Genomic DNA, 20269 nt, shown 5'->3' on the forward strand with positions numbered 1-20269 from the left:
CACTCACTCTAACAGACCCTGCTGAGTACCCACAGTATATCTGGAAGCCATTTTCTGTTTGGAAGTCAGTGGCGGTCAGCCAACATTTCAGTAATATTTGCTTTCCTAAGGCTTAGACAAGTCAAATCCATTCACTCTCTTAGACTCGATCCCTCTTGCCTGGCATAATTTCCTCTCATCTAAGGCAAGCCAAAATTGAGCTTGGTGTATTTTCTCTCTTTCTCGTTCCCTTCCTGCCTCCTACCTTCCCTTTCTCCCTCTCTTTTCCACTCCTTCCTTCATTCTTAGTCTTCTGTTTGTTGCCTCTTCTTTGTCTTCTCCTTCTTCCTCTCCTCTTGCTTCAACCCCCGTCTTCCTTCCTCTCTCTCTCTGTTCTTTATTCAACCAGTATAGAATCATAGCCCAAGGGGTGCCTGGGAGGCTCAGTTAGTTAAGGGGTTGCCTTCAGCTCAGGTCATGATCACAGGGTGTCCTGGGATCGAGCCCTGCATCTGGGTTCCTGCTCAGCAGAGAGCCTGCTTCTCTCTCTCCCTGTCTGCTGCTCTGCCTACTTGTGCACTCTCTTGCTCTCTCTCTGTCAAATAAATAAGTAAATAGATAAATAAATGACAATATTAAATTTGAAAGCAATCTAGGAAAACATGTAAGCCAAACTTCCTGATTCTGTAGGCACAGAGACCAAGCTCCCAAGAGCTAGGGTATCAGTTACCTTGTCTTTGCCTCTGCAGTAGTATCAGGAGTGGGGCGAGAATTTAGGCATCCTGACTCAGCTTAGGGCAGTTTGCTTTAAATCTCAAGGCGTCCTCTAATTTATCCTACATATGATGTAGGGAATTGTTGGGGTTCGGAGCTGACAGCCAAGAAAGAATTCTTGAGACTTCGTCAGTGCAAAAAGGTGGTGTCATTAAAGCACAGGTACAGGACCCATGGGCAGAAAGAGGTGCACTGCGGTCATGAGGAGTGGCCGATTATATACTTTCAAGTTGGGAGGGGGTCTGGGTAGCCTTAGTCTCTAAGGAATTTTGGAAGCAAGATTACCAGGGTCTTGAGGGGGCTAGCTGTTGTTAGGCAAAGGTCATTTATTACTGTCTAATGAAGCCTTGGTTGTGAGACCCTACGGATGTATATCGGTGGGCCATTCTCTTGGAGGATGATTGCTAACATATTTCTTGGGGTCAGGGGTAGCGATAAAGTTTCCAAAGGAATTTTTATGTGTTAAAGTAGACTCACAGGATCTTGGGGGGCTGGGATAATGTTAAGGGAAGATTGACTTTTGCCCTTAGCAAAGTATTAACATTGAGGCAGCTGAGCTCCCAGAGGAAAATCTCTCTGACCCTGTCAAGGACTTGTCAATGGGCCATAAGCAGCAAGGAAATCTCAGTTTTCTCTTTTGCCTTTGTTTCCCACATCATATAAATAACACTTTGGCTTTGGGCTTTATCTTTGCTGATTGCCCTGGAGCTGGGGTCAGATCTAGGAAAAAGCAGGAGACATGTTTGAATAATGCTAGGCTCACTACTTCAACCCTCTGGGAGTCCATTTCCTTGCCTGTGAAGTGAGGATTCAGTTTCCCCATCCTGCAGACAACACAGGGTTGTGGTGGGAATCAGATGAAGTCATGAGGCCTCTTGGTTCTAGAGTGCTAGATGGAGGTCTGTTCCTGCCACTTGGTATTATTAGCCCTCTCCCTCCAATGGGAGCTCTCAATATTTCAAAGTTGTGTTTATTCTGTAGTGAATATTTGGGGCATCCTGGCAAGGAAGCTGGTATGATATTTTGGGGCAAAAGACCTCCTTTAGGAAGTCTCCCATTCATGGACTGCCTCTCTTGTGCTGGGCCCCAATCTCAGCAGGGAAGTAGCCACCTTCTCTGTCTGTATTTAAAGATCCCTCTGTCCCAGAGTGCAGCAGCTAGAAATAGACCAGGCACTTCCTTTGGAGTTTCACAAAAATGGATCCTTTGGGTCAAAGGCTCCTTAATCTGGAAAACACAAGCTGTTTGCCTGACTTGAGGCCTCAGCTGACTTCCTAGGTTTGAAGGAGCTTTGGTATGGAAAAATGGTTTGTGTTTTGAAGATTAAGGTCCTTTCATCCAAAAGATGCAATTTTTTTTTTCCTTCTTTCCTCAAGCTCCCCATGAAACACTTTGTTCCTTTCTGGCTTAAAACCTGTGAGCCTCCTTTCTTATGCATAGATGGATTAGGTCACACCTTGCATCCCCAGCCAATGAGAAGGAGAGGACCTCAGCAAGTACTTCCAGCCCCCTCTTTCAGGACCAGCTCCTCTCTCCTCCTCCCCACCTGGGTGGATCATCCATGTAAATGCAGTGAAGTCAGCTAGGACTCTTTTTTAAGACCACAGATTCTGGGATTTTGCTTTCAGAATTGCTGATGAAGTTCAGAGGTGAAGGTGCATTTTAAAAGCAGAGAAGGCTCAGGACTCAAAAGTCCCCCCAACTAGCTTAAAGTCACGTGGCACAAGATCCTGGGGACCATGTCGCCACAACGTAGGGGCTGACGGTGCAGGGTGGAGGCAAAGACCCAGATGTGCCCAGAATCAAACATCATGGGTGACTCTTAACTATCTACGATGTGACTTTGAATAAGTGACTCAGCTTCCCTGACCCTCAGGTTCCTTATCTATGAAATGGGAATGGCACCATTATCTAGTGTGTCTGTTAGCTCCCTAGCTCCCCAGCACACAGCCTGCCAACCTATTGGCTTTCAGCAACTGGCACTTATTATTAGACCTCCTTCCCCTGTGGGCCAGCCGATGTAAGCCCGTCTCACTCATCTAGACTGGGCTGTTTTGTCCCTGCAGATTAGCTGGGGCTCTGCTGTCAGCTCTAGCTGGCTGATCTGTTCCACACACTCTTCATTTTCCTGAAACACAAGCACATCCATCTTGTGATGCTAGAAGAAGCACGAGAAGTTAAACAGAAATCCACGTGGTCTCTGGAGCTGGAGACTCAGAACTGAAACTCCATCCCTTCCACGTCTGAAATAATGTTTGTAAATTTCCTGACACGGCTCCTTTCATCCAGTAAATGTTCATGAATTATTTTTGATGAAGTTCTGGGATCTGGGTGAGGTTCGGTGGGGCGAGGTCCAGAGCCGACGGCTAACAAAGAATTCTTAAGACGTCCTTGGTGCAGAAAGGTGGTTTATTAAAGCATAGGGACAGGACTCATGGGCAGGAATAGATGCTGCCCCGGGGATGTGAGGAGTGGTCTATTATATACTTGTAAATTGGGAGGGGGTTAGGGATGGCATAAGTCTCTAAGGAATTTTGGAAGCAAGGTTTCTAGGACCTTGTGGGGCTAGCTATTGTTTGGGAGAAAGTAATTTATTACCAGTAATAACACCTTCTCATGAGACTCTTTAGATGTATATAGTGGGCCATATGCTTTGAAATGATTGTGGACACTATCTTGGAGGTTTAGAGATAAAGTTTCCTAAAGGAATTGTTAAAGTAGATTTACAGGATCCTGGTTGGGGGTAGGGGTTTGGTCAGGCTAGGATTGTCCTTTGCCCTTAGCAAAGCCTTAAGGTGGGGGTAGTTGAGTCCCTGGAGGAGAATCAAGTCACTCTGCCTGTTTTAATGGCTTGTCAGTAGGTAAGGAAATTTAATATTTTTTCTTCTGCCTCTGTTTCCCACATCAATTTTCATCACAATCATTAGTAGAGTCAGGACTCAAAAATGGTGGCGAGAACGATTAAACCCAGAGTTCCCAAATCAAGCAATGTAGCTGGGAAGCCATGCTCAGAGAGGTGGGAAGCTTTCTTGAAACCACGCAGAGGGGGCTAGATGAGCCCTTCCGTATCAGACAGCGTGAGGATTTTCTGTTGGGAGACTGAGATTTGAAGGACGGTGGGAAGAACCCTGGTTATCGCTCATGGTGCTGCATGACTTTTGAACAACAGTGAGGCCTTTCCTGGAATTAAGCAATGGCCTCAAATGACCCTGCCCATCAGCCTCTTCTGCCAGGACAGTGGATCTTATGCTTTAGTTTATGTGGTATTTACCTGGAACATTTATTAAAAATGCCCATGTGTGTTGAGAAATTGTTGTTTTCTGCTAGGGCCTTGTGTGTGGCCAGCAATAAGAAACCAGACTTACGCTGGATTAAGGTTAAAACACACACACACACACACACACACACACACCCCAAGGGCAGATTTCTGAATGTTTCTGACTGTTCTCCCCTGTTACATAGAAATAGTAACCATATCTTCTTCAGAGGCCTGTCTTGAGAGCTGAGGGAATCTTGTGCCTTGTTAAAGGAATTTACAGGTATTACCATGCTAAACGTTAATTTTCTCAACTCTGGAAGGAGAGGTATAAATCTCTGCCCTCTGTACATTAAAGTTGCTCTGAGATGAGTGAGAACCCAACCCTTTGTAGCCAGAATCATGCTGGTGTGCAGGGGTGGGATGAGAAGGGCCTTAAGAGAGAGGAGTGGGAGAGCATGCGTAGAGTCTCCAAGCCGACCACCTTTTTTAAATCTCTAATGGTCCAGCCAGCACCTACTTAAACACTCAGATATGTGTCCCCTGACTTCTTCCTTGGGGTTCCATGACTGTCCTGGACAAGCAGCAGCTGTAACTGTAATGGTTCTTTGGGTTCTTCGTTTACAAAGCCCTGTGGGAAGGAATGAAGCTGTTGCACAAGAACTAGCAAAGCCCAAGGAGCTTCTACGCCAATGGATCCACCAGGATCCTTCCAGCTGTTCTCATTAGTGACCTGATGGACGCTTCAAGCCAAGGGTCAGAGCTTTTGATGAGTAAATGTTGAAATTTATGTTCAGATGGAAACCTAAGTGTTTTTTATTTATTTGCTCCACTGAATATTAAGAATAGATGAGCCATAGGGAAGAATTCAGAGCCATTAACTCGGCAGAACACTGTTTATTTATTGAACAGTTATATTTTGAGCATCTGCGTAGTGCCAGCTCCCATCTTTGGCATTCCTTCCCAACCCCAGAATCTTCCGTATGCTTCTGTAGGGCCAGCAACCTTTTCTCACTCATCTCTGCTCCCCAGGCAGCATCTGGTTTAGTGATTTGCACACAGTAGGTGGGTTTGCATGATTCTGTCACTGGTCCTACTACCTGAAGTGCCTTCTCTTCTGTCCCTTTCTCCCCACTTCACTCCTTGAATCATTGGAGCCTTAGTAAAATCTCGGCACCCCTGAGAAGACCTCTTTAACAGGCTCTGTTTGACTTACTTTCTGTTTATTCCAACAACACTGTTTAGATCTCTGATAAAACTCAATCCAGACTTCAGACTTGGAGTATACAGATTTATCTCCCTTACCAGCTCTGTGGCTCCCTAAAGCCGTGGACACTTTCTTATTTTTCTTTGATTCCCCAGTGGCTGGTACAGAGGCTGGCATTCTACCCCAATGCCAGAACCCCATGCTGTTCTTTTCAGTCAGCACTAATTTCTTTTCTTGGTCCTATTTTTCTTTTTTCCTTTAATTCTATATCTGTCCTCAGCGTTTATAAATATCCTCATCCTATGAAGAAAAAACAAAATCCTCCATTGACTGTTCACTTTCCTCTCTGGTGGAGAGAAAACGAGCCTTGGCTAATGATTTTTTGATCTTCCTTTCTTTGCCAAGTGCTCTACACCCTCTGCCTCTGTGTACTCATGCCCCATTCACACCTTAATCTCTTTCAATGAATATTCGGTTCCCACCTAAGCATTGAAAACTGTCACCACCTCTGTATTTTTAATTCCAATAAGCATTTTGAGCCCTTATCTTGTTGGGCTCTTCTCTTAAATGTTTCTGCTCCTTTGGCTTCGTTGACAATATTCTCTCATGATTCTTGTTCTCCTCCTCCTCTTACAGTACCTTCTTCTTCTACCTCATGGGGTTCTTTTCTTCCTCATCCTGCCCAATTTCTCTGTGCGTGTTTCCTACCACTCACCCAAGAGTCTCACACAAGAGTTCTCATCCATTTCCAGAGCTCTAACCACCATGAGTTCCTACTGATTTACAAATGTCTACTCCTAGCCCTGGCCTCTCTGTTGATTTGGGCATGAGGATTCTAGAGTCCAGTTCTGACCTGAATGTTCAGCAGACCCCTCAAACTCAACGGGTTCAAGAGGGAACTTGTCCCATGAATGGACATTCTTTTTCATTATTGTTTATCACGCATGACGTTGTCATCAGTCTGATCATCAAAGCAGACTTAGGAGTCACCACAGACATCTTTCTTTCCCACCCCAACCAACCAGTCTCCAAATCTTGCTAATTTTATCCTCCGTTCTTTTAAACTTTCTGTCAAATATAAGATATCTTTTTCAGACCCTATATGACCTAGACTACTCCTATGGCCTCCTCAATTTTATTCATGTCCCTTCTTAAATCCGTTCACTGCCCCTACATTTGGAGTAATCCATCTAAAATGAAATTCTAACATAGAACCCCTCTGTTTAAAAGACTGCAGTGGCTCCCTGTGGTCTCAGAGGTCTAATCCCACATCTTGATTTGTTGAGTTCATTCATTGAATAAATGCTGATTTATTGCCTACTCTATGATTGGATCCAGAGCCTAGGTATACAATAGGGAGAGGGGGAAGAATCTATGCCTTTAAGAAACTACCAGTCATGTGTAAAGCCATGATTATAAAGCCTGTGACCCTATTTAGCTCCTTTGCTTCATTTCCTGCCACTCCCTGCTTCAAAATTCCCACTGAGGAAGCTTTGAAATGTTTTAGATCTCATATTCACACCATACTTCTTCATTCCTTTCACATGTTTCTCTCTTGGCCTGAAATATCAAGCCCACATTTGTCACCTCATAAATGCCTCTTTATCTCCTTAGTCCTCACGTGGGTGTCATCTCCAGGGAGCATTTCTTGGACACCCTCCCTGGGGTCTCCATCCTCCACAGAGCATTGGGCATATTCCATCTTTGCCCTGTTACATTATGTGCAATATATATTTATTTGTCCATTTCCTACTCTGGACTGTGAGAGCTAATTAAAACTGTAGGGACATTCAACAAATATTTATTGAATTTTACCAAACTGGCCCAGAAAAGACATTCTAAAATGTTCATTTCACTTTCCTTTTTGAAAGCTCTTTGGTAGAGACTGCTGATAATTTTGAGGGAATGCTTAAAAGGCAGTTTCCCTGAATTTAGATCATATTCCTAAATGTGGCTCCAAATGAAATATTTATGAAGGAAGGATACTATGCATAACTTACATTGTTAATTACAAACAACAAAAAAAAGAGTCTTCTGGATCCTTTCAAAAGTCACACAAATAATTAGTCTGCATATTTCAGTTTTCTTTCAGATTACTATGGCCTTCCCTAAGTTTACCATTTCTAGAAGCTTCACACCTCAATTTAACTTATCAGCCATTCTCTTCATTAACATCTTCACAGTTAATTTGTAGTTGTTCATGATTGTCAAAATAAGGAAACCACAACTTGAGGATGGTGTAGTTTCTTACTTTGGTGTGTTCAAGCACTGAGTCATAGAACATAAAATTGGCTTGGGTTGAAGTTTATTTCTGTCCATTAAAATAATGTGTCATTGGAAAAATAACAGTTTTTTTAAAAAGAGTCTCAGTTTTGTCATCTACAAAACATGATCTACTAATGCTGCTATCTATTTCGTAGGATCATCCAATGTGTGGAATGTCATGGGCCATGAGAAAGAGTTTGGCATAGTATCTAACATAGCCTAGGTGCACAGTGGTCTTTCACCATCTTACTGATTCAGTTAAAATATAATGTAAAGCATGAAGAGCCTATTGCAAAATTGGGAAATGGGTCTCGACAGCGCAAGAAGAGGGAACAGCATGAGCAGTGTGAGGCATCAAAGTTGATAGTGCCCTTGGTCAATGTGGTTGGGGGAAGTTTTCTAGAGAACTGGATAAATGGAGGGTGGGATGTGAAAAAGTAGACGTAGGATATGGCGAGTATATATGAGATGCAGCACATAAACTTTGCTAAATGCAAGACTAAGAGGTAAGGTGATCCACCAGGGAACTACTGAGTTGTTCAGTGAAGGGGGAGGGGTGTCACGGTCCTATCTGTGTTTGGAAAAATCCATCTGGCAACCTCAGTGGTGCTTAGGTTGGAGGCGGCAGAGATACATGAAGCAGGAAGACCAGTGGGAAGATGATTGTCATAGTCCCAAGTGATAGAGAGCCATGTTTTGAATGACAGATAGCAAGATGAAATGGGCTTCAAAAAGAGATATTTCTGGGGTACCTGTTTGGCTCAGTGGGTTGGGCCTCTGCCTTTGGCTCAGGTCATGATCCCAGGATCCTGGGATGGAGCCCCGCATTGGGAACTCTGCTCATCAGGGAGCTCCCCCTTCCCCTTTGCCTGCCTCTCTGCCTACTTGTCATCTCTCTTTCTCTGTCTCTCTGCCAAACAAATAGATAAATAAATAAAATCTTTAAAAAAGAGAGAGAGAGATTTCTCAGGTAACGTGTGCAAGGGAGAGAGAGAGAGAAGCAAAAGATGTGCAACATCACACTGAGGTTCACAGAGAAGGGCAGAGTGGTCAAAAAAAAAAAATTAAAAAGTGGCTGGAGAGGAAAACAACTTAGCAGGCTGTGGATATGGGTGGTGCTGGTGGTGGATCTGGTTGAAGGGAGTCGAAGCAGACTTCCAGAATGATCTCAGGCCTCTCACAGGAATGGAACGTCACAGACTGTGGTTCTCTCGAATGGGGAATACCAGAGAAGGCGAAGTTTGAGAGCCTGATGATTGCTTTAGTCTGGGATATTTTGAGTTTGAGAATTGAGAATCCTGGATTGAGAAATCCAGAATTTCCTAGAGATGTTGATTATGTGATTGAAAATAATAATATAAAATACATGAATTATAATGAATGCTAATGAAAATAATAATATAAAATACATGAATTATAATGAATACCATTCCAGCGGTTTCTAGATTTTTTTTTTATAATCACACACCTACTAGTTAAAATGGTTGACTAAACACTTCCCTATGAATGTATGTGTATAAATTACTTACTCATGTTGTCTTTGTCAGTTAATATCACAACTCCCTGCTGTGTGATATTTACTTAGAGCAAGGGTCAGCATTAATAATAGTAAATATAAATACATAGTGTCATTAGTCCTCTTGATCATCTTAAATTATTTTGGCCAATTCCAGACAGATCTAATTAGATCCTTCGTTTTTTGACTTGGCAACATAATGTGGCTGATCTTCCAACATTTTCTTGTTCCCATTGGCTTAAATTATAATTCTGGTAAATCCATCATTTCCTTGTAAGCCATGTGACCGTTTCATGAGAGCTGGTTTAGTTAAATCGGATCATGTAATTTTAAACTCCCTATCACCAGGCACATATAAACGCCAAGGCATCACAGCGCACTGAAAGTGAGGCAAGATGGAGCCCAGCTTCTCCACGCTGTCAGGCTCCCACTCTTCACTCCAGGACACCTCGTGGTTTGTGACTGTCTTCTGTTTGGTCTGAGTATTGAGAATGGTAATAAACACGTACACCAGAACTTCTAGGATTCTTTCTAGCTTGGTGTACCCTGATTAGCGAATTCTAATTGGACTTCATAGGACTTTTACCTGGAGCTGGGCATTGAGTGAAGTGTTTTTTTTTTTTTTTTTTTTTTTTAAAGATTTTATTTATTTATTTGACACAGAGAGATTACAAGTAGGCAGAGAGGCAGGCAGAGAGAGAGAGGAGGAAGCAGACTCCCTGCTGAGCAGAGAGCCCGATGTGGGACTCGATCCCAGGACCCTGAGATCATGACCTGAGCCGAAGGCAGCGGCTTAACCCACTGAGCCACCCAGGCACCCGAGTGAAGTGTTTTAATGCATGAAATCTTGACTTTGATCAAACAGGATTCATAGCGTAAAATCGGAAACACGAACAGACGGAGTTGGATTCTAGTCTTCCACTGTTTAAACTTACTCTCTAATCAGGTCTTCCCTGACATTTGGATGACAGTCAAGGGCAGTCCATGATTTTTTCAAGTTATGTTCACCTCTTTCCCTCACATATGGTTTTGGTTCAGTGTCTAGGTCAGTAGGTTACAACAAACAAATTTAATTTTATTTAAGGTGGAGACATCACTCTTCTCCCAGGCTCTGCTGTCTTTCCGTGGCTTATGATTTTGGTCTGTCTCCTTCATCTTGCTAAACTTGCTCATGTCTTCATCAAAATGCAAGATTTGGTCAAGAATGGATGGACAAAGAAAGAGCCTATCTTCCTCAACTAGTACTTTTTGGAAGAGTTAGCATCAGTGCTCCCAGGGCTTAGCAGGTTTAGTGCTAATGTTTTTCACATACAGCACTTTGGGGAAATATCTGAAGCTTCCCTTCTTCTCTGGGATCCCTTACTTGTGATTTCTTTGATGAAGGAAAATGCACCTCTTTCCAGCTGCTTATGGACCAGTAGGGGACCGTTGGTAAATGGCAGTGCGATTCTAGTTTCCTTTTGCTGGGATCACCTCTCCCTCCAGGTGGGAATCTAGGGCAACCTCTCCTGGCTTTCTTTTGTATGCCCCTCACGCAGGATCCATGGGGAATACATTCCTTTAGGAATGAGCTAAGCGGTCACTTCTCAAATTGCAGCCTCTACTCTACACCGGGTTTCAGCCTGTCCCTCCTTAGGTTTCCCTCTTTAGAATTATTTTTTCAGATTTCTCTGGTATGAGTTAGACACCGATCAGCCATATCCCCCCAAAAGCCCCTGGGGAACATTGATCATGTTCTTTGAGTGATCTTGTTGAAGCCTGAAGTGCAGGGCTAACCCTCTCATGCTCCCTGTGTGGGGGGTGAGCAGGAGCGTTCACAGCACAAAGCTACTTCTCACTCAGGCTCCGCTCCTGATCCCAGCATCCAACTCTTTATGCCATCGTGTGGGTTAAGAATCTCAAAAGGTGCATTTTGGCTACCTTTTTTTAAGTCCTGTAGAGTGGGCATATACCTCTCTCTAGAATATCATATCTATTAATTTGAGCTTCGGGTGAACTGAGATCAAAATAGTTGCATTTTAAAATTCCATTTAGGGTGCCTGGGTGGCCCAGTGGGTTAAGGGTCTGCCCTTGGATCAGGTCATCATCTCAGGGTCCTGGGATAGAGCCTCCATGTCTGGCTCCATTCAACAGGGAGTCTGTTTCTCCTTCTCCCTCTGCCTCACTCACTCACTCACTCTCTCTCAAATAAAAATAAAATCTTTAAAAAATTTTTTAAAAATCCCATTTAATCCTTATCTGATCTCTAAGAGATATTGTACCTTTTTTTATTTTTTAAGATTTTATTTATTTATTTGACAGACAGAGATCACAAGTAGACAGAGAGGCAGGCAGAGAGAGAGGAAGGGAAGCAGGCTCCCTGCCAAGCAGAGAGCCTGATGCGGGTCTCGATCCCAGGACCCTGGGATCATGACCTGAGCTGAAGGCAGAGGTTTTAACCCACTAACCCACCAGGTGCCCTGATATTGTACCTTCTGATACTGCCCACATTTCACAGATGGAGAAAGTGAGGCACCAGGGGGATTTCTTGTGTGCTTATGGTCACCCAGCTTTGTAGATGGTTATCTGGTGAGAAATGTATTCCAGAGATCCAGATATAGACGTTGAAGCTTGGATGAGGTTATCAGGATGTCCCTGCCTTAGGAGGCAAGTACGGTGGGTGACCTCAGATCAGGCAGTCAGCCTCAGGGTCCTCTAGAATGGGAGACTGAGGGGATGATTCCTTTCCACCCTCTGGCCCAGAATGTGAGCAATGGCCCAGCAATCCAAGCAGAGGGCTCCTGGGGAGGAGCTTGGTGATCATGCTGCTGGAAGACCCTTCTCTGTCTCTTTGTCCTGCATGTGTTCCTCTGATGTAAATAATTTACAATGGCAACGGTTAGACAGTGTGCTCTGTGTGGGATGAACCCGATTCCCTTAATAACACTCCAGGCTTATATATAGCACGGTTCAGCCAAGGACCCACATGCTCTCCAGGCCACAGCCCCCATCAGCAGCTCCCCATCCACCAGGGCATCTAGCTGCAGCAGACCTGTGACTCACTCAGGGTCACAGGAGGTCAAGGGCAATGCTTGGAATAGAACCAGCCTCTCTTTCACAGGCTCTAAACCCAGTGGCAGGAAGTTCCCTTTATGAATATTGGGAAAACAGCAGTCCTCACAGGCATGGTAGTAGATGTCCAGGACTCTCTAGCTCAGAGGATTGGAGGCTGTGGTCCTTGAGCAGGGGAGTTTGCATTTATAATTACTTATTGTCTATTTGTTTATTGATTCTGGCAGAGAAGGCAAGCGGACAGTGGCTCAACCCAACAGTTGCAGGGGACAGTGAATTGGATTCTCCCAATGTTGATAAAAATGTAGGGATTGATGAATGACCTTCCTGGGCAGTGTCATAAAGCAGAAAAGGCTCTTCCTAGCTCCACACTGTCCAATCAAAGGACAACACTGCCCATGTGTGTAATTTTAAATCTTTAGCGGCCACATTCAAACAATGATAGGTGAAAAAAAATTCTAATAACACATCTTATTTAACCTACTACCGCCAAAACAGTAATATTTCAACATGTAATCAATATAAATATTAGGGAGATATTTTAGATTTTTTTTTTTATTATTCCTACTGAGTCTTGAAATCCAGTGAGTGTGTATTTCATTCAGCACATCTCAGTTCGGACCTGTGATCTGGATTGCAAACGCTTCAGAGCCACATGTGGTCAGTGGTTCCCACATGGGCCAGCACGGCCTCCAGTTCTAGCTCTGCCATTTGCCAGCTTTGTGGTGCGGGGCCACCGACTTACCTTTTCCAGACCTCAGGTTCCCCTCCCCACGTGTGTCAGGCGGGGACTGTAACTTGTTCCCGTGTTGCTGCGAGGGCACCCGTGCAGAGCCGCTCTGCGATTCTGAGCACGTCCTCAGTGCTCAGTGAGTGCAAGAGTCTTTCCTCAAACGGACTTGCCAGCACCCAACTGCTGGAACCTCCCCTATAGGTGGCCTCAGACCACATCCAGAGGTAAACCGCTACCGACCCTTCCTCATTTCCTTCCTTCCACGGACATTTCCTTTGCTCTCAGGCATCCGCACCGCTCACTCTTTCCTTTCCTTCAGGTCTCTGCTCCAAAACCTCTTGGCAGGTCAGAGGGAGAGACACGCAGACAGAGGTAAAGCTCATGGGCTCTGTTCTCACGAAAGCCCCTGCTGTCTATCCTGTGTGCTTCCGTGAGCAACCCCCTATCCTCCTGCTCTCTCCCACCCCCTAGACTTGTTGGACGCCACCAGCTCTGCTAGGACTTTCCTTTCCCCGTCTCTGCTGAATAAAACCTTCCCTGCTATTTAAGGACCTGCTCAAATACCACCTCTCCTATAGGATCCTTCCTGGTCTCTTTGTTGAAAATAAAACCTTGGCCTCTGCTCCTCCACTGGACGTTTTTTCTTTAGTTGTGGTCATTGTCATGAAAGCGTATTTCGTATTAGAATTCCTCTTGCATGGGAGTGACCTCCCCCTCCCCATAAGTTGACTCTCTGGAGGGTGGGACCTAATTGCAGCAGGTGCGCAGTGGAGGCAGGGGAATATAGTGGAAACTCTAGAGATTTTATAAAAGGAGAGACGTGGATTAGTTTTGAGCTTAGGAAAGTCACTCCGTGTCTCCAAGCCCCAAAGTGCTCACCTCTTAAATACGTAGCCGTCTGTGAAGAAACCTCGTGAAGAAACCATTATTAACATCTAGTCTGTACTGGGTGCTTTGGCTACTACCAAGACAACAGACTTTTTTAAGACCCAATTCCACAGTAGATGCTCAATAAATATCCGTCACGGGTCTCTGGGTCTCTGGTACAGTTGGTGCTATTATGGGCCTGTTCACAGAATGGGAGTCCCTGTGTCTCCCTGATAAGACATTTTGGGAACATGCATACATTCTTGCCCAGCAAAATATCCATGTCTATTAAAAGGCACCCTTAGAAATTTTCATTTTCATTTTTTTTTTCTGTGCATTATCGTGATTTTCTAAATCAGCAGAGATATGTTCACACAATTCTTCCATGAAGCACTGAAACCCACTTGCTGGGATGCAGAGTATCTCACAAGCCCCCGTGACAGAGAAGGCTCAAACACAGCCACATGTACCCGCTGCCCTGCTGAGACAGAATGATGGCCAGGACCTGGAAGACAGGTGCCTGGCCTAGTCACGTTCTTGAGAAAAAAGAGTTGGGTTAGCCAGGGTTTAACTTTGCACGACTGACATTTGTGCCCAGGGTTCTTTCTGGTAGGGCCGTCCTGGGCATTGTGGGATGTTGAGCAGAATCCCTGACTACTACCCGCGAGACGCCAGTCAAGCACCCTCCATCGGGACATTCGAAGTTGTCCCTTGTGTGTGTGTGGCGGGGAGGGGGGCCACAAGACTGCCACTTGGGAAACAGTGGATTCGATGGTTCAAATGTTAGCTAATTCTAGGCCTATGGGCTGAGAGCGCTCTCTCTCTCTCTCTCTCTCTCTCTCTCACACACACACACACACATATACACACACACCCCACACGCACGCATTGCTGTTCCATGGATAGGCTCATTCCCTGTCTGAAAGCTGCAGTGCTCCCCATCTTGGTTGCTTGCACACGGCCTCGTAGCCAAGCACTCCCCCTGTGCTCCCACCCCGCACCCACTCACAGCCCGAGCCTTGGCGAAGGCTGAAAGGGCGGCATGCTGTGCTGTCAGTGTGCGGTAGCTCCCCACCAGGATCTGCGAACAATCCCCTCCACCCCCCGCATGCCACTCAGGTGGGCTCCGGCAGAAGGCTGGCAGCTGCCGCTGCTGCAGTTCTGCGCTCGGCACGGACGGCTTTGTTTTAGGCTCTGAGCGAAACTTCAGGCCACCGCTTCTGCCAGCCCACCCCTCGGCTCACGTGCTTCTGTCCTGTGCCCCGACAGCGGGGGCTTGCCGCGCCGAGGAGACTTCTGCAGCTCCTCATAATAAAATGGTGCAGTTGGGCAACAGAGGGAAATAGCCCGTGGGGTAGGAAATTCACATCTCCGTCTTTCTGCATTTTTTTTCTCTTTCTTAGCTTTGCTTTCTTCCCATTTTCAGCCAGGAGAGTAGACAACTAGGGTAGCCCATGTCTTCATGTTTATACGTGGTTTTACACTTGACAAAATGTGTTCTTGCCATTTTTAAACGATAGACCTAAAACTCTGAGGTCTGGAGAAAAGATGGGATTGTCCTGAGTCGCACAGAGAGCCATGTGTAGAGACGGTCTTTCAAAGGTTCTTGCCAGCTAAAGCCAAAGCGGAAAGCAGACCCAGAAACAAGCATCAGAAAAGATACTGAGGACCAACTTGCACACAGAATGAGAACCAGAGCTGTGAGAAAGGAACAACCAACACTTCTTTTTAAAAGATTTTATTTATTTATTTGAGAGAGAAAGAGAGCACACGGAGAGTGCGAGGGCAGGGGCGGAGAAGGAAGGAGAGGGAGAAGCAGACTCCCCACTGAGCAGGGACCCTGACAAGGGGCTCGAACCCAGGACTCTGGGATCATGACCTGAGCTCAAGACAAGATGCTTAACTGGCTGAGCCACCCAGGTGCCCCCAACTAACACTTTTTGAGAGAAAGAGAAACAGGAGATGATTTTTGAGGGTCCGAGCTCGGCTGGCTACTGGAAAATACATAGAACTTGGTCAGGGCGGTGGAGACCACGCACAGAGACTCTCCCAGCAGGGACCAAGTGGACAGGATCCGTGTCAGCATTCATCATTGTCATTAACCTCATCATCGTTGATGCCGTTTATTGGGCACTTAATAAAAGGCAAACACTAGGTGGGACATTGTACATAAATTATGTCAGTCCATTCTCACACCATGTTTTATAGATGACGTAGGGGGACACAGGGATGTTCAGGGACTTGCCTGAAATGCTACTGTTGATAACTGGTGGGACCTGGATTCAAGGCTGCCTTTCAATGTTGAGGAAGATAAGCTCTTCTAGAATAAGCAGGGCGCCAAGCTAGTAAGTAGAAAATGAAGGTAGAATACAAATGTGTACTCTTGCAAACTTGTAAGTATCCAAAGGCTAAGCATGGCCCGTGGTCTCTCTTCTCTCCTCGCCACAAAGAGCCTCTGCCCCAGCTCTCCCTCAGTCTTAAAAATTTCTCCAGTATGGTACCAGGGTGCTATGCTATCAATCCCCACAAAAGAGGAGGTGGGCAAGGACCCACCTGATCCCTTGGCCCTTAGTTTCTCATCTGAACACCAGGGAACCATGAGGCTCGGAACCCTCAGCGGTGAATTCTCTGGTCTCTTGTGCTTCTGTCTCCACATGCCTCCCTGGACATAGGGGACCCAGGTCCTGTCTCCTTTCCTTCCATTCATCCTTCGAACACATTTGCCCGAAACACCTATGGTGTGACAAGTGCCAAGGTAGAGGCATCGAAGCCCACTCTCTCTTCTGCACCTGAGGAGGCTGCGTCTTTACGAGGCTAAGCCTCGGTCTGTGCTCAGGCATGCGCCGTGCTCACGGCAAAGCAGGAACGTGAGCCCAGATCTCCGGAGAGACCATGCCCTTCACCAGAAGTCATCCTGGTTTTTGTAAACCTTAACACACTTGACTGATGTAACATTATGAAGGTATGTTAACGGCATTTTTTTTTTCTGTGTCTTTCTCTTCTTTTTATTTTGTTTATTTTTTTCTTTCTCTCTCTTTCCTGTCTCCCTTTCTTTCTTGTCCTTTTTTTTTTTTTTTTTTTTTTTAAATTCTTTCTCCTCAGGACTCCACAGAATGGAGCAAGAATGAGAGGAAAAAGGCCGGCAGAAAAGCATGAACTGGAGGTTTGTTGAGCTCCTCTACTTCCTGTTTGTATGGGGCCGTATCTCCGTGCAGCCCTCCCACCAGGAACCAGCTGGGACAGACCAACATGTCTCCAAGGAATTTGATTGGCTTATTTCAGACAGGGGGCCTTTCCACCACTCCAGGAGCTACCTATCCTTTGTGGAAAGACACCGTCAAGGATTTACAACCAGATATAAAATATACAGGTAAGACCTGGGTTGAGCTTGTCCCCATCTCCCGTGCCTTTCGTTCATAGAGTGCTATTTGGGGTCAGGCATGGGTATGGGTCTCGCCGTATGGAGGAACAATGGGCCAAGGGGTCAGGAGGCTGTTTGTAGTTTCACCTTGTTTTTGTACTTTGCACAAGAGATGAACCATGACAAGGATAAGAGCGAATAGCTAACACCTACTGAGTGCTGACTGTGGGTTAGGCGTGGATGGTGCTTACTGCCTGGTATACACGATCTCAGTTAAGCCTTCGTCATAGTCGTCATGGGTAGAATTTACTTGTTCTCTCGATTTTACGCACGACGTCACTGGTCTTCAGCTAGGCCGAATGATTTGCCTGAAGTCCCACTGGCAGTATGTGATAGGCCTCAGCTTCATACCACGTTTTATCTGCACCCACAGTCACAGGACTTTTAACCAACCACATCAGATGAAGGTAGTGTTGTTGGCAAATGCTATTAATGTACCAACCTCCTCCCTAAACCTATTCATGCATCTGGAAACAAGGAGGGACCATCATAGAATAACCTTTTCTGATTTGGTTCTTGATCTGTTGGAATGTCGCTCACCCGAAAGGACTTAGCCTGACGTATTTTCCTCTTTGAAACCATCTTCAATTCTCCTCATTCCACTCTTTTACCCTCTCTTTGATAGTCTCACAGCTCTCTATACATATATCCCTTTAGTTTTAAATGGTCTGAAGTTGGAGTGCAGCTTTGTATTCCTTTCTCACGTAACTAGAAACCCATTGAGGGCAGGACTTAGACGCAATTCAGTTCTAGATCTCTTGAATGGTTTTGTCCTATCATGTATCAGAAGCACGCCATCAATGTTGTGGACTTAAATGAGTTCGGGGGTGCAAGAAACTCTCTAGAGCTGTAGTCTTTGTCTTAAGGTCAAGGAAGAAGGGGCATACCCTTCACCCTTCTGGGCCGTTTAGAATGGGAGAACCAGGGAGCATGGTGGAGGAAAGGACCCTGACCTGCATCTGGGAAGGTATGCATTTAGATTGTAAATCTTCTGTGTATATGTTATGACAATAGGCATGTCTACCTTGCACATTTTGTGACATTGTAGACTAGGGATGTGACTTAATGCTGAATATTCAAATCCTACATTGACTAGTGGCTGAAGTTTTGCAAGTTTCCATCTATGAAAGAGCTCACAGATGAGCCTTGAAGGGTGCTAAGTGATCAGAGAGTTACTGGGGGAAGGTCCTCTGGGAACGAGAGAAAGCAGAAACACATGGGAGCATGGATATGGGGTGTGCAGGAAAGGGGGAAGGAGTGTAAGGGTGAAAAATAGGGAGTTTCTTTCAAAAGAGAATATTGGAATTTTAAATTATATTTATTGATTCAGAAGACCAGTCCTTGGGAGAACTATTCCTACATCACTTAAGAATGAGAGTTAACTACATTATTTCAAAGTTGGATCCTCGGCATAATTTCTGGTGTAATATAGCCATGGTTCTTTGTGAACACGCATAAACCAAACGTGGGCACTCCCCAATGACTCGACAGAACACACTGTTCTCTGACGTCACAGGGACCAGGAAAGACGCAGGCTGAGACGGAGGATTTAAGGGAACAGAACAAGTGGTGGAGATGCAGGTATCTTACCCTGTCTGTGTTTTGTCAGACAACGATCACATCTTGGTTTGACATGTTGGCTTTCACTTCCATGCGGGCCTCCTGAGGACACCTTACAGCTGAATGACTGGGGTTCACATTTACATTTTAAAGATCAGAAGATGACTGACTTGAATAAAGTCCTGTAGCTGAAAAATGATGATTGGAAACAAAGTCTGACTGTAAATTCGTAACCATACCACCGATGACTGTGATAGAACGAAAGGCATCCATTCATTATTTACAAATGTTTCTTAACAACTGCCATAGGCTTGCCCCTGTGCTAGACCCTGGGGATTGGAGATGAGTAGTAATGCTTGAACATGATGGCTGTGCTTGGGGTTTGGAAGGTAGCTAGTGTGCATGGTGTATGATTAACTGGTGCCTGTGATGACTGTTGAAGTACCCTAGACCGACGTGGACACCCTGAGTAGAACCACAGAGCACTTATGATGGGCCATCAAAGGATGTCATTGACAGCTCACAACAATCTCTGTGAGATGAACAGTGCCTTGGTATTTTGCGGATTGGAAAACCAGGACTTGGGGAGGCTGAGTGCCTGGCTTCAGCTCATCCGGGTGGTAAGGAACAGAGCTGGGATCTGAATATGGACCCACCTGACCCCAGAGCCCTCCTTCTGGCCACCATGGTGTCCACACATTGAGTGTTCCCAAACTCTGCAGGGGCTCTTGCAAACATTTTTCCTCACAACCACTTTGTAAATATTTGGGGTCTGGTTTTAGAGAGAACTAAGAAGGTAAAGGTTGTTAATGAGGTTGGGGGTCAGGACATCTGGATACTAACGCCAGCTTTCTGGGCACCAGTCTTGTGACATTAGGCAAACTCCTTCCTCTCTTGGATCCCACCTTCCTCACCCATCCGATGGTAGCCTTGATAATGTCCGTGGTTTTCAGCCTATGCTCTTTTAAAAACCTTGAGGATCAATGAAAGAAGTCATAAAAGCTATTGCAGTGTAGGATGACAAGTAAATTGTCTTTGTGTGGAGGGTGACCAGGCAGGACCCCCCAGCCGTACACAGCATTTACACAGAGACGGTCTTACTCCTTCACTCTCATGTTCTGATGTTTCATATACTTTCTTTGGGATCCCACTGCTAAAGCAAAGCGTGCTGCCATCCAATGGGCTGATTTCTAGGATGCTTTCTAGCTCTAAAATTAAGTACAAGATTTAACCGAGGTCACGTGGTTAATTAAATGATGGAGTTCGACCCAGAAGTCAGGCCCCTGGTCATCTAGTTATTCCTTCCTTCCTTTATTTAATCCTCAAATAATTATTAAGCATCGGCTAGAGGCCCAGCACCGTGTTTGGGGCAGACGATACAATGATGAGTAAAACAAACATGGTCCCTGCTCTCCTAGGAGAGACTGACATTAATTAAACACATACATGTGTGCACGCGCGCACACACACGTACACTAAGTGCTACAGAGAAGAAGGTGCAGGGTAGATATAACTGGGAGATCATTAATACCATCAACATTGATTTGGAACCTACTACGTGCAAAGGCCAGGTGGGGTTCCTGACCTGATCGGCACATGGACGCACGTGCAGATAAGTACCCACAGCCACGTGTGCCTCT

The 20269-nt window shown here is 45.3% G+C and overlaps 1 protein-coding gene across 1 annotated transcript in view; it reads left to right on the forward strand.

Annotated features, from left to right (window-relative positions):
• Positions 1-20269, forward strand: part of BRINP1 (BMP/retinoic acid inducible neural specific 1) — a 173832-nt gene that overhangs the window by 31171 nt on the left and 122392 nt on the right. The window contains exon 2 of the mRNA XM_032308161.1: positions 16751-17018. Coding sequence (XP_032164052.1) covers positions 16801-17018 — 218 coding nt within the window. The 5' untranslated portion in view covers positions 16751-16800. The remainder of the gene's footprint in view (positions 1-16750; positions 17019-20269) is intronic.

This window comes from Mustela erminea, chromosome 12, assembly GCF_009829155.1.
Source record: "Mustela erminea isolate mMusErm1 chromosome 12, mMusErm1.Pri, whole genome shotgun sequence".
NCBI classification, from domain to species: Eukaryota; Metazoa; Chordata; class Mammalia; order Carnivora; family Mustelidae; genus Mustela; species Mustela erminea.